This window comes from Eulemur rufifrons, chromosome 2 (assembly GCF_041146395.1).
Source record: "Eulemur rufifrons isolate Redbay chromosome 2, OSU_ERuf_1, whole genome shotgun sequence".
NCBI classification, from domain to species: domain Eukaryota; kingdom Metazoa; phylum Chordata; class Mammalia; order Primates; family Lemuridae; genus Eulemur; species Eulemur rufifrons.
The window spans coordinates 12,423,736-12,436,309 of record NC_090984.1 but is presented as its reverse complement, the minus strand read 5'-3'; the positions used below and the strand labels follow the sequence as shown (position 1 = coordinate 12,436,309).

The 12,574-nt window shown below is 55.0% G+C and overlaps 1 protein-coding gene across 3 annotated transcripts in view; it reads right to left on the bottom strand.

Annotated features, from left to right (window-relative positions):
* Positions 1–2,087: 2,087 nt before the first annotated feature.
* OLFM2 (olfactomedin 2) overlaps positions 2,088–12,574 on the bottom strand; it is a 62,238-nt gene continuing 51,751 nt past the window's right edge. For 2 of the 3 annotated variants that reach the window (XM_069478894.1, XM_069478889.1), the window contains exons 2-6: positions 6,795–6,944; positions 5,449–5,595; positions 5,010–5,229; positions 4,629–4,735; positions 2,088–3,193 (exon numbers count right to left, since the gene is read on the bottom strand). In XM_069478894.1, the coding sequence (XP_069334995.1) occupies positions 2,516–3,193; positions 4,629–4,735; positions 5,010–5,229; positions 5,449–5,595; positions 6,795–6,944 (1,302 nt within the window). In that variant the 3' untranslated portion in view covers positions 2,088–2,515. Of the gene's footprint in view, positions 3,194–4,628; positions 4,736–5,009; positions 5,230–5,448; positions 5,596–5,807; positions 5,888–6,794; positions 6,945–12,574 lie in introns of those variants that run through there. The other variant, XM_069478903.1, reaches the window with a different exon arrangement.

Below are 12,574 nucleotides of genomic sequence, written 5' to 3'. Positions count from 1 at the left end.
TCCGGGTGACTCATTATTAAGCGGCTGTGGTTTCCCTCACCTCCACATTCCCGCCCACCCCCTCCTGCCCAGGATCAGGGTGCAAATCCCAGGCCTTTCGGATGGTGACAGTGCAGTGTTCCCTTGGGTCCTCTGTTGCAGGCATCTCCCGGAGCAGGCCTGCCCCAGAGGGCTGAATTCCTCTTCCAGGCAGTGTGCTTCAGCCCTGGCTTCCTTCTGCCGCCATTGGGCAGGGCCCAGAGCAGGTCACCCCAGGGCAAAAAGGGTTACTGTTCCTGAGTAGGGTTGGCTTCCCCATTGTAGGTACACATCCATGATGTCCCCGAGTTAGCCACAGAGAGACACACACACACACTCGGATCTGGTCTTGGGGAGTGGGCCTGTTAGTCCTGCCCATCCTAGGTTGGAACAAAAGCCACCAACACAAAAGTACAAGGAATGTTAAGGTGGGGGCTGGGGAGCATCTGTTTGAGGACCTGGTATACAAATGTGACAGGCGCAGCCACATACAGCCCTGATCTCAACGTGACAATGTGGCGCCCCAGGACTGTCTAAGTGTATTGTGGACAGAGATTGCTGAATTCAGTTCTCAACCTTACTTTGGGGCAATTCAGTATCGGAGACTGGCAAACCACCCCACCCCCCCACCTTGGAGATTTGCCTCCAAATAAATGTAAATTGCTGTGTGGGGGCTACAGGTGTTCTCAAGGTGCCAGCCCTGTGCTGTTTTTTCCTTCCACTTTTTCGGCAGATCCAGAGCAAAGTGCCTCCCCACCTGCTAATCGGAATCGATTCTTTCCCCCTCCCATGTCAAACGTGTGTATTTAAATGGAAATTAATTGCTTTTTCCTGAGGATTTCTTTAAAAATTGGTTTTAAATGAGCGCATTAGGCAGCCCCATTTATTATTCATTGGTTTGGTTCCCAATATGGCCCCTATATCCGAGTTCCCGGAGAGGAGATGCCAGCACGGAGCAGAGCGGAGATGATTTAATCAGGGAGGCCATTAATTAGAGATGGGGAGCCTGTCCTCCCAGAGGAGCCGAGGCCCCCTCTGCTGCCTCAGCAGGGTGGGGTCTGGGTGCCTGGGGCTCTTTGCATGCCATCCCCAGCTCTGGATTCAACGTGGGGCTGGGGAGTCAGCCCCTCCCTCACGGCACCGTTCATTCTCACCAGGCAGCCCCAGGGTGACGCCCCACCCGTCTCACACCCCTTCCTGCTTGTCCTTTATTCTCCTGACACTTCACTGGCGCCCAGCCTCACCCCTCCGCGCAGACCTGGTTCACACGATGCCCTCATCTTGTTCTAGCCCCTCTGACACCCCCACTCTGCTTTTAGCTGGATCTAAAGGTTGCTGAGGGTTTAGCCTCTTCCTGCCCCCTTCATCCCTCCTGCCTCCAAAACGTCCTGTCTTTGCCCATCCCTACCCCCCCAAGAGCTCTGGTCCCCACAGTTAGGGACCATCCCCTGCCCAAGCCCCTTCCAGGTAAATGGGCTCCAGGTGTGGGTCACCCAAAGGCACCGAGGACCCCTTTAGGCTGTTTCTAGCTTTTTGTTGTTATTTACAACAGATGTGACTAGTTTAAAAATGATTTTTGAAATTATAAGCAGAAAGAAGAAAGAAAAAGGGGGAAAATTTGACTGGGCCCTTACCCCTCTCTTGCCCAGCTTCTTAGGAGCCAGCCCAATTGTTAAAAACCCATTAAAACATTGCCAGACCACTCAGCAAGGCACCAGCGTGACCCAGGAGTGGAAAGAAAGCCAGTGACGGGAAGAATATTCGTTTCAGGCCAGTTTTCATCGTTCTGATAGAATTCTGGGTTGTTTTGATCAAATTTCTTTTAAACAAATTGCTTACAATCAAAACAGCTCTAGATTGGGTCTCCCCAAAGGGCCTGCCCAGGGCTGCTCGCCACTGCGCACCCCTCCACCCTTCTCCCCAGTGCTGGGTCTGTCTGCCCCGCCCCCAGTGCCCTTAACCTTAAGTTATGGAATAGGGGGTGTCCATCCGAGTTGGGTCTCCAGGCTTGGACTTGGCCACCGCCTCCACCCCTGCGCCCCGCCGGACACAAAAGACCCACCAAAGCATCAAATGTCAAAGGTCCCGTTTATTCCGGCAGCCCGGAAAGAAGAAGTGTAAATAAAAAAGAAACACATCCATGCATTCAACTCCTGGGGGTGTGGGTGGGAGGTGGGGGTGGGGTGGGAAGAAAAGGGGATGCAGGGAGGGCAGAGTGACAAAGAGTGGCAGAGACAGGGCAAGAGAAAGAGACGGAGGGACATCAGTAAAAAGGCAGAAAGACAAAAGTAGAGTATCAAAAGCAGAGATCAATAAAGGAGAAGAGATGAAATCGAGAAATTGCATGGACAGAAATACAGAGGGCAGAAAGGTGGGGAGAGAGAGAGGGTGCGACAGAGACAGAAAGATCAACCTTAAGGGACACAGGCAGAGTGGAAAAGGCCCCCGGGGAGCCCTCCTCACCGCCATTGTGCGGCACCCCGAGCCAGGACAGCGCCTAGGGGTCCCCGGCAGTGCTAATGACATGGAACAGCGTGACGTTGTAGAGGACCTGGTGGCCGTTGTTCCAGGTGTACAGGGCCCGCTCCCGGGGGTTGTAGTCCAGCATGGAGATGTGGGAGTACTGGTTGTGGAAGGGCACGTCCGTGTACTCGTAACTGGACGTGTTGGTGAAGTAGGCGAAGTAGACCTTGGCGCCGGCCAGGTGGGAGTTGGTCACGTAGAGCACACCGCAGATCATGAAGGCCTCGCCCGCGCTGCGCTTGGGGTAGCCGGTGTCCCAGGACCGCATGACCTCGAGGGTGTGCGGGTCCAGTCGGCTGACCACGATGTTGCCCGCATTCTGGTTGGTGGTGTACACGGCCCAGAGCCCGCTCTCGTCCACCATGAAGTCCATGTCGGAGAAGCCACCCCAGGAGTAGGGGAAGGTGTTGTTGTAGCCCGCCCCCGGGAGGCTCCGCTGCACCAGCACAGAGCGCGAGCGGAAGTGATACTTGACCACCACGTTGCTCTGGTACTTGTTATAGAACAGGGAGCCATTGTACACCACGTGGCCCGTGCCCGCCCACGGCTGGGGCAGCAGGTGTTGGATAAAGTTCTGGCCTTTGATGAAGTCTCCCAGGGTGCGGAACTCTAGGACCCGGCGGCCTTTGTAGTAACCATCCATGTACCAGACCTACGGAAGTACCCACTGGTCAATGGGGAAGCCACTGCCAGTGACCCAAGAGTCCCAGCAACCACGCAGGCAGCAGCCATGATCACTAAGTGGTCATTATTTAGTTATGGGACTTGCGTTGGCCATTCATGACCAATCACAGTCTCAGTGGGCACCACTGGTCTTAAAACAGACACTAAGTGGATCATGCTTGATCCCAAAGGATTGGGTGGGGGGTGGAATTGCAGTCCCCGGGGACTCACTGGGCCCAGGAATTCTCTGGTCATTGGATGACTAGTGGCCGCTGGACAGCCACTGGAAGATAAGAGGTCACTCAATTCCAGTGGTTGCCCCTGTAACCATGAGGTGACCAGGCGCGTCATCCCTCATCCTCCTCATGTTAATTAGCATTTGTGAGTGCCCTCATTACTGAGCTAAGACTCTTTTTTTTTTTTTTTTTTGAGACAGAGTCTCACTCTGTTGCCCGGGCTAGAGTGAGTGCCGTGGCGTCAGTCTAGCTCACAGCAACCTCAAACTCCTGGGCTTAAGCGATCCTACTGCCTCAGCCTCCCGAGTAGCTGGGACTACAGGCATGCGCCACCATGCCCGGCTAATTTTTTGTATATATATATTTTAGTTGTCCATATAATTTCTTTCTATTTTTAGTAGAGACGGGGTCTCACTCTTGCTCAGGCTGGTCTCGAACTCCTGACCTCGAGCGATCCACCCGCCTCGGCCTCCCAGAGTGCTAGGATTACAGGCGTGAGCCACCGCGCCCGGCCTAGCTAAGACTCTTAAAACACTTGAATGCTGATATCGTGACCATTTTAAAGATAAAGAAATTAAAGGTTTGCCTAGTTAAGAAGTGGTGGAATGGGAATGCAGATCCAAGTCTGATTCCCAAACCAACTGATTGGTTGAACCACCATTCTCCCTGGGAGGCCAGTGGTCATGGTGGAATGGTTTGTAGTCACCTCCTATCATCTCTGACACCCAGTGGCCACCCAGGGACCAATGTCAGTTGCTAGGAGACTGTAGGAAGGTCACCATTGCAGGACAGTCACTAGGCAGTTGATGGATGGTTCTTGTGGGTCTAAGGGATAGGCAGTCATGACCACAGAGGCCTGAAGTCCAAGGTCATCGAGTAGTGCTGGGAGGGCTTCTTGTCCTTGGGAAAGTATTGTTCACTGGGTAGTTCCTTAGAGGTCAGGGGTCACTGGAAACTGGTCAGTAGTGGCCTATATAGTTGTTGGACGTCAGTAGACTTCGGGATTCACAGGGCTGGAGCGTCCTTAGCAATGGGTGCCCACTAGATGGTCGGGGGAGGTCCAAGGGAGATGTGGGACATTTGGGGGCTATGAGAGAGTCACTGGTGTGGGATCCCTGGGCACCTATGGGCACTCACAGGCTCTGTCCCCCCCAGGCTCTGACCCCAGAGGAGGGCACAGTCACTCACCCGGCTGTCCGCGCTGGGGGCCATCGTGTCCGTCATCCAAGAGCCGAAGCGGGACCCCATGGCCCGGACGGTGATGGGGTTACTGACCCCAGTCAGCTTCCCACAGCCTGAGAGGCAGGAATGGGCGGGGGGTGAAGGTGGGAGACAAAAGGGACCGAGAGCGACAGGACAAGGACGGAATGTTGTGACCTAGCTGGAAAGAGCTATGGCCAGGGTGGGGAGTGGGGATGCGTGTGAAGGAGGATTAAAAAATCTGGTCCCAATATGGAGTTTGTTTGGGGACAAGGGGTTGGGAGCCATTTATTTCAAGTGTCTGGGCACACAGGTGGGATTGGGATTGGCTGCGGAGGTCAGGAGTCAGGGTCAGGGGTCAAGGCATACCCAGCTTCTGGGCGCAGGCGTGGAGCCGGGCCTCGAGAGCCATCACCCGCTGCTGCAGGTCCTCGTACCCGTAGGCGCCCATCTCCTCCTGGATGGCCGCGAGGCTGCCCGAGAGATTCCGCACCTCTTCCCGCAGGCGCACGATGGTCCGCGTGTCTGCCTTGTACTGCTCCAGGACCGAGCTCAGGGGCAAGAGCTCCGTCATCCTGTCCTTCAGCTCCTGCCGGCCAGGAGGGAACCGTCACCAAGCCTGACCCCTGGCCTGTGACCCAGATAGGACTCCAACCTCTGTCTCTGATGCACACACCTGGCCCTTGACAGCTGGCCCAGACTGGACCCTAGATTCTTCCCAGACACGAACGACCCCACTCTTGGAACTAACGGGCACCAAGGCACCGATCATTCCCTCCACCTCTGGCCTAAACCCAGAAGGACCCACCTGGAAGCTCTTGGCTGAGAGGGACCCATCGGCCGCCCGGAGCCGCGCGTCCAGGCTCCGCATGAGGGTCTCCATGCTGCGCACATACTGCAGGTCACGGTACGTCCGCAACTCAAGGACCTCCATGGACTGGGAGACGTTCTGGACCTAGGAGTGGGGACAGTTCGGGAGACCAGAACTCCTTCCCCTGCCCGCATCCTAGAGATGCCACAGACAAGACCTGGTGGGGCCACAGGCCACACAAACACCTGGCCAACCAGGCCACCCTGTCTTCCCCGATCTTACCAGCAGCCTCTCAGTGGCACATCCAGTTCATGCATCTGTCCCTCCTAGTCACTGCTCCCACCTGGTCCAGCCACCTCCTCCCTCGTCTCCCCGCTCCCACCCTCATCGTCTGCAGTCCGAGTTCCACACAGCAGCCAGAGGGAACATTTTAAAATGAAGTTTGTTTGTTTTTTTAAGAGACAGGGTCTGGCTTTGTCGCCCAGGCTGGAGTGCAGTGGCATCATCATAGCTCTCTGCAACCTCAAACTCCTGGACTCAAGTGATCCTCCTGCCTCAGCCTCCCGAGTAGCTGGGACTATAGGAGCAGCCACCACACCTGGCTGATATTTGTATTTTTTTGTAGAGACCTGGGGTCTCACTATGTTGCCCAGGCTGGTCTCAAACTCCTGGCCTCAAATGATTCTCCCACTTGGGCCTCCCAAAGTGCTGGGATGAGCCACCACGCCTGGCCCTGAGGAACATCTTGAAATGTACCCCCCGCCCGCCCCCGTGGATAAGCGGGACTACTGTATGGTCATTGCTGACAATGGGAGGACAGCACGTGCATGTCCCAAACTATCGGGGAAAGCGTCATCACTGGCATCAAGGCTGACAAAAGGGCAGTTCAGTTGAGCAGCGTCAAGGGGCAGCATTCTGTCTATAAGGGCCACTGAAACATACCTGGGGGTATATTGAATGGGGACCATTTTCTATCGACCACAATCAAAGGGGGCAGGAAGTTTTATTCAAGCCTCTTGGGGTAGATGGTGAGACCCCCGCCCAAGGGGCACAGAACACCTTCTTAGCAGGTGCGTCTGGTGAGCTGAAGGGCCGAGTGGGGCGTGCCAGGGCCCGGAGTCACACACAGGAGCCCCGGATGCTGCCACTGGGGTCTTCCCGACTCCCTGCCCCACAACGCAAGCACTCGGCTTCCCTTCCAAAGAAGCCTTGAACAGATACTGGATAAAATACCTGCCAGCCAGCTCTGGGACTGACCCGAATGGGGCCGGAGGGTACGACTGGAGTTGCGAGATTGTCACGGCCTCCCCGCCGCCCAGCCGGGGCACCCAGAAGGTTCTCACCTTCTCCATCAGTTGTCGCAGCTCCCGACTCCTGCCATCTCGGGAGCAGGTGCTCTGCGCAGGGATCACAGCTGTGCAGATGCATTTCCCATCGGGGGCCTGGGCCGAGGTGTACAGCTGCCAGCCCTCTTCTGGGCTCTGGAAGAGAGTCTGTAGATAGATTGGGGTCAGAGGGCAGGAACCGGATGGTGTGGGCGACTCACCTCGCCCTCACTGGGAGAGAAAGAGGCCCCGGGGAAATGACAGGTGCCCTTTGCCAGACACCTGGCATGAGCCGGACCACGTGCTGAGTGTCTGCTGGCTGTGATCTCAAGTCCTCCTCCGGAAGCCCCATTTCACAGATGGCAAGACTGAGGTATGGAGGGGTTAAGGAACATGTCAAGGAATTGTGGGATTCAAGATAGAAATTCATTCTTCCACACACATTCGTGCACACACAACATCACCTCCATAACCACCCTTATAACACAGAGCCACCCAGAACAGCCTCCCAGCCTGGAGCCCCCTCTCTGACTCTCCACACAGCCCACAGTGACATACAGGCTCCGGAGATATCTCAGGGGCCATGAAATGCAACCCTGCTCTCCCCCCACCTCACCTGGAGACACACAGGCAAGGTAATGGCCCAAGTGTGGCTAGGATGCTCACTGAGACATTGTAGGTCCTTTCACTGAAAGCATCGCCTCAGATACCTCCGAAATTAAACTTCAGATTGGTTTATGCTGCTCAGATAATCCAGTGATCAATTATAGCCGTGCTTCCCAAGACATGCTCCTTGGGACACTGGCAGTCGTACCAGGTGTGCTGGGCAAAGGATGCTCTGTGGTCTAATCAGTGTGTGCATCCCTGGGTGAAACAAGTTTCTTTTCTGCAGGACTTATCAGAGCCTTTGAAATGCTCATGTGCATCAGGCAACTCAAAACGGTCATAATTTGCAAACTGATGGGAAAATATCAAGTGAGAGCCTATTCTGTCCCAGGCATAGAATCTGGGATAGGATTAAGGAAGACGGGGTGAAGAAAACATCCGGTTGTTGCCCATGGAGCTAGCGAGAGAGATATCAGACTTGTAATCTCATTGACATTTCTAGAACCATGTTCTGCAGTTAAGTGCTTTGAAGACATAGCGCAGGGAGTAACAGGGGGTGTTCCCCAGGCTGAGGGGTCTCAGTGAATGTGTCATTTGAGATGAACTTGAGGGATGAATGAGCTAGGAGAAGGGGAGAAAAGAGAGGACACTTCTGGCACCACAAATCCTGATCAATATTTGGTCCCAATCTTTGGTTGGTTTTGTTGTTGCTGTTGTTTTAGAGACAGGGTCTCATTCTTTTGCCCACACTGGAGTGCCAATGGTGCGATCATAGCTCACTGCAGCCTCGAATGCCTGAGTTCAAGCAGTCCTCCTGCCACAGCCTCCCAAGTAGTTGGGACTAGATGTGCCACCATGCCCACCTAATTTAAATTTTTTTTTTTTTTTTTTTAGAGACGGGATCTTGCTATGTTGCCCAGGCTGGTCTCGAACTCCTGGCCTTAAGTGAACCCCCAGCTCACCCTCCCAAAGTGCCCGACCTTTTTTTTTTTTTTTTTTTTTTTTCTGTTTTTGAGACAGAGTCTCACTCTCTTGCCTGGGCTAGAGTGAGTGCCGTGGCATCTGCCTAGCTCACAGCAACCTCAAACTCCTGGGCTCAAGCAATCCTGCTGCCTCAGCCTCCTGAGTAGCTGGGACTGCAGGCATGCGCCACCATGCACGGCTAACTTTATATATATATACATATATATATATATATATATATATATTTTTTTTTTTTAGCTGTCTAAATCATTTCTTTCTATTTTTAGTAGAGACAGGATCTCTCTCTTGCTCAGGCTGGTCTTGAACTCCTGACCTTGAGCAATCCTCCCGCCTCGGCCTCCCAGAGTGCTAGGATTACAGGCATGAGCCACCGTGCCCGGCCCCGATCTTTTGAATAAGGCATGATGGTCTCATTTGTTCAACAAATATTTATTAAGCTCCTCCTATGGGTCAGGCTCTATTCTGGATGTTGAAAACACAGCAGTGAGCAAAACACACACACAGCTCTCCCAGGAGCTTTTAATAAAGTGGAGGGAGACAGAAATGCGTAACCGTCAAGTATTTAAAGTCGGTTAGTATCCTAGAGAAGTAATGTGGATTAGAAAGGATTGGGGGAGATGTGGGCATCAGTGGGGGTGGCTCAGGGTTGCAACTTTAGGTATCACTTGAGTAAAGGCCTGAGGAAGGAGCCATTTGGACGTCTGGGGAAGGGTGTTCCAGGCAGAAGGAACAGCAAGTGCAAAGGCCCTGAGGCAGGACCATGCCTGGTGTGTTTTCAAAACACGGAGGAGGCCTGTGTGGCCAGAGCAGAGTGAACAAGGAGGTACGTGGAGGGAGGTGGGGGTGAGGAGGTGGTGGGACAGAGTGTGCCTTGTGCGAAGTGTAAGGTTTAAGACCGGAGTCCACGGGAGGGGCAGCACCTCCGGGATGTCGGCACCAAATGTAAGGTTTTTTGGATTGGCCGGTGCCAGATCAAGAAAGATGAGCAGAGTTGAAAGGGATAAGTAAAGAGGCTTTATTGGGGAGCTCCTGAGTGAGGGTAACAAGTCCCAAGAGAGAGGGACTCGGGCGAGATTTTCGGGTCCCGGGAGAGAGATAGAGAGAGAGACCCTAAAGTCGCATCGCCCAGAAGTCTGAGTGGGTTTATATATGTTCTTAGGGCTGGGGGTAGGGGTTTCTTTGGCAGGAAGATTTATGGTGGGGAGAGCAAGGAATTGTCCCTTGCAGTTTTAGGGCGGGTATTGAGAAATAGGAGGAACCGAGACTCCTATCAGGGCAACCATCCAGGTGTGGTCGTCCTTTAACTCAGCTGGGCCTTGCAGGCATTGTCCTTGGCAGGTCGTGGGCTTCTTCTTTTTCCATTGGGGGGGGTGCCCGCCCCCAGCCTTACACGAAGCAGAGAGGGCTTTGGCTTCTGCTCTGACAGAGGTGGGAGCCATGGAGGGTTCTGAGCAGAGGAGAGACATGCCCTGACTCAGATGTTCACAGTGACCTCTGGCTGCTAGTGGGGGAGGGGGCAAGGGAGGACGTCCAGGGCAGAGGTGACTGTAAGGCTGGTGGCAGGCACACCCTCCCTTCCTTAATGGAAAAAAAGAAGAAGCCCCTCCTACTCCTCAATACCCGCCCTAAACCTGCAACAAAGAAATTCCTCACTCTTCGCGCCGAAATCTTCCTGCAGAAGAAACCCCCATCCCCCATCCCAAAAAACATATATAAACCCACTGGGACTTCTGGGTGGGGCGACTTTTCGGTTTTCTCTCTCTCTCTCTCTCTCTCCCCCCCCCCCCCCCGCCCCCCGAAAATCTCGCCTGGGCCCCACTCTCGGGACTCGTTACCCCCACCCAGGAGCGCCCCAATAAAGCCTCTTTACTTACCCCTTTCAACTCTGCTCGTCTTTCTTTCTCTGGCGCCGGCCACTCCAAAAAACCTTACATTTGGTGCCGAAACCAGGGAGGGGCGTTTGGCTGCGCCACCCCCTTCCGCAAACTCTCACATTCCGGACCGGGACCTTCGCTGACTGCCTTTGAGTCCCTAATTGACTACCTCGGCGTGGGTGAGTCACCCCGTGTTGTCCCAGCCCGGATCCCCCACCGGGAGCCTCTGTTCTCCGGGAAGCTATTCCCTGTCCCTTAAACCGTGGGCCCACGTCGGAGGCTCCCCCGTTGCAGGGGCTGAGGCTATTCGGGGACGGCACACTAGTCTCGGGCAGAGACGTCCCCCCAGGCTTTCGCTGCCTCCCTGCTGTTTCCCCATCCGCGATGAGGCGACATAGGGAGCCAATCTTCCAAAATTCCCCGCGAGACGCCCCTGAGGTGTCTGCTGGCCAATCGGAAGGCCCTGGATTTAGCCATCCGGCCCAAGCGCCTCATTCTTTACTGCAACACTGCCTGGCCAAGGTACACATTGGACACTGGCTCCCAAAGGCCTGAGAATGGGACTTTCGATTTCAATATTCTACAAGACCTTGATAATTTTTGTCACAGGAAAAACGGCAAATGGTCGGAGACCCCATATGTCCAAGCCTTTTTCTGTTTGCGCTCCCATCCTTCTCTCTGTCTGACCTGCCACCCCGCACAGGTCCTCCTTACGTGGGGTCCCCCACCGCCCTCCGCCTCTTCTCCCTCGAACCCTCCACCGGGCGTCTCCTCGGACGCCCCTTCTGCTTTCTGCGATCCACCCGAGTCTCTCAGCCCTCCCCGCACTCGACCTCCACCGTACCCGCAGGCGCCCCCTCACCCTCCCACGCCACCCGGCCGCTGGCCGCCTATGTCTCCCGTCAGCCAGCACACTCGCTCCCACTCACACCCCTCGGACCAGCCCCTCCTCGGTCCGGGGTGGGAAATGGCAGGCGCCGAAGGGGTCGTAGCCAAAGGGGTCTTATGGGTACATGTTCCCTTCTCCCTTTCTGACCTTTCCCAGATTGAAAAGCGCCTAGGTTCGTTTTCTAATGACCCTGTAGCCTATACCAAAGAGTTCTGCTACTTGACACAGGCATGTGACCTTACCTGGCGTAACATTTTTATTATACTCTCCTCTACCCTTACCCCTGATGAAAAGGAGTGCGCCTGGGCAGAGGCTCAGGGACATGCTGACCAAGTCCATCTTACGGACCGCTCTGTGCCAGTGGGGGCCGAGGCTGTCCCTCGCAAAGAGCCGGAGTGGGAATACCAACTCGACACCCCGGCTGGCCAGGAGGGCAGGAAGCGGCGGGACTGCATGTTTCGGTGTGTCCTTGCCGGCCTCCAGGCTGTGGCGGATCTCGCTGTAAATTATGAGAAACTCAGGGAAATCACTCAAAGGGCAGATGAAAACCCCGCAGCCTTTCTCAGCCGCCTTACAGACCTACCTCCCCCGCAGGGACTGCTGTCCTTACAACCCACTTTATTACTCAGTCCTCCCCTGACATCAGAAAGAGACTCAAAAAGGCAGAGGAGGGCCCTCGGACCCCTATCCGAGACCTGGTGAACATGGCATTTAAAATCTTTAATTCCCAAGACGAGCAGGCAGAGGCCCAAAGGGAGGCCCGTGTCCGCCAAAAGGCACACCTGCAGGCCCAAGCCTTGGTTGCAGCCCTGAGGCTGGCGGGACTTGCAAAGCCATCGACCTCATCTAAGGCGACCAGCCGAACTCCGCCAGGCACCTGCTTCAAGTGTGGTAAGGAAGGCCACTGGGCCAAGCGGTGCCCGCAGCCACGCCCACCCGCCACGCCTTGCCCGGCATGTGGTCAAGAGGGACACTGGAAAAGTGACTGCCCCTTGGGACAGAAGTCCGGAGGGTCAGTTCTTCCATCCCTAGACCTGCCGATGGCAGTTTTGGGTCTGGCTGCTAAAGACTGAAGAGGCCCCGACTCAATGACTCCATCACCCTCACCGAGCCCAGGGTAACAATCAAGGTAGCGGGTAAGGCAGTGTCCTTTCTGGTTGACATGGGGGCTACCTACTCTGTCCTGCCTTCCTTTTCAGGCTGTACCTATCCTTCCCAGGTGTTGGTCGTGGGTACTGACAGCAATCCCTCTCAGCCCCCACCCCTAACCTGTCTAATAGATGACCGTCCCATCACCCATTCCTTCCTTATCATGGCCTCCTGTCCTGCTCCACTGTTGGGAAGGGACTTATTAACCAAGCTGGGAACCACCTTCCACTTTTCCTCCGGAACCTCCGCCCTCCTTCTTCTATCTCTCTCTCCAGATCCCGCAGCTCCGCCCACAG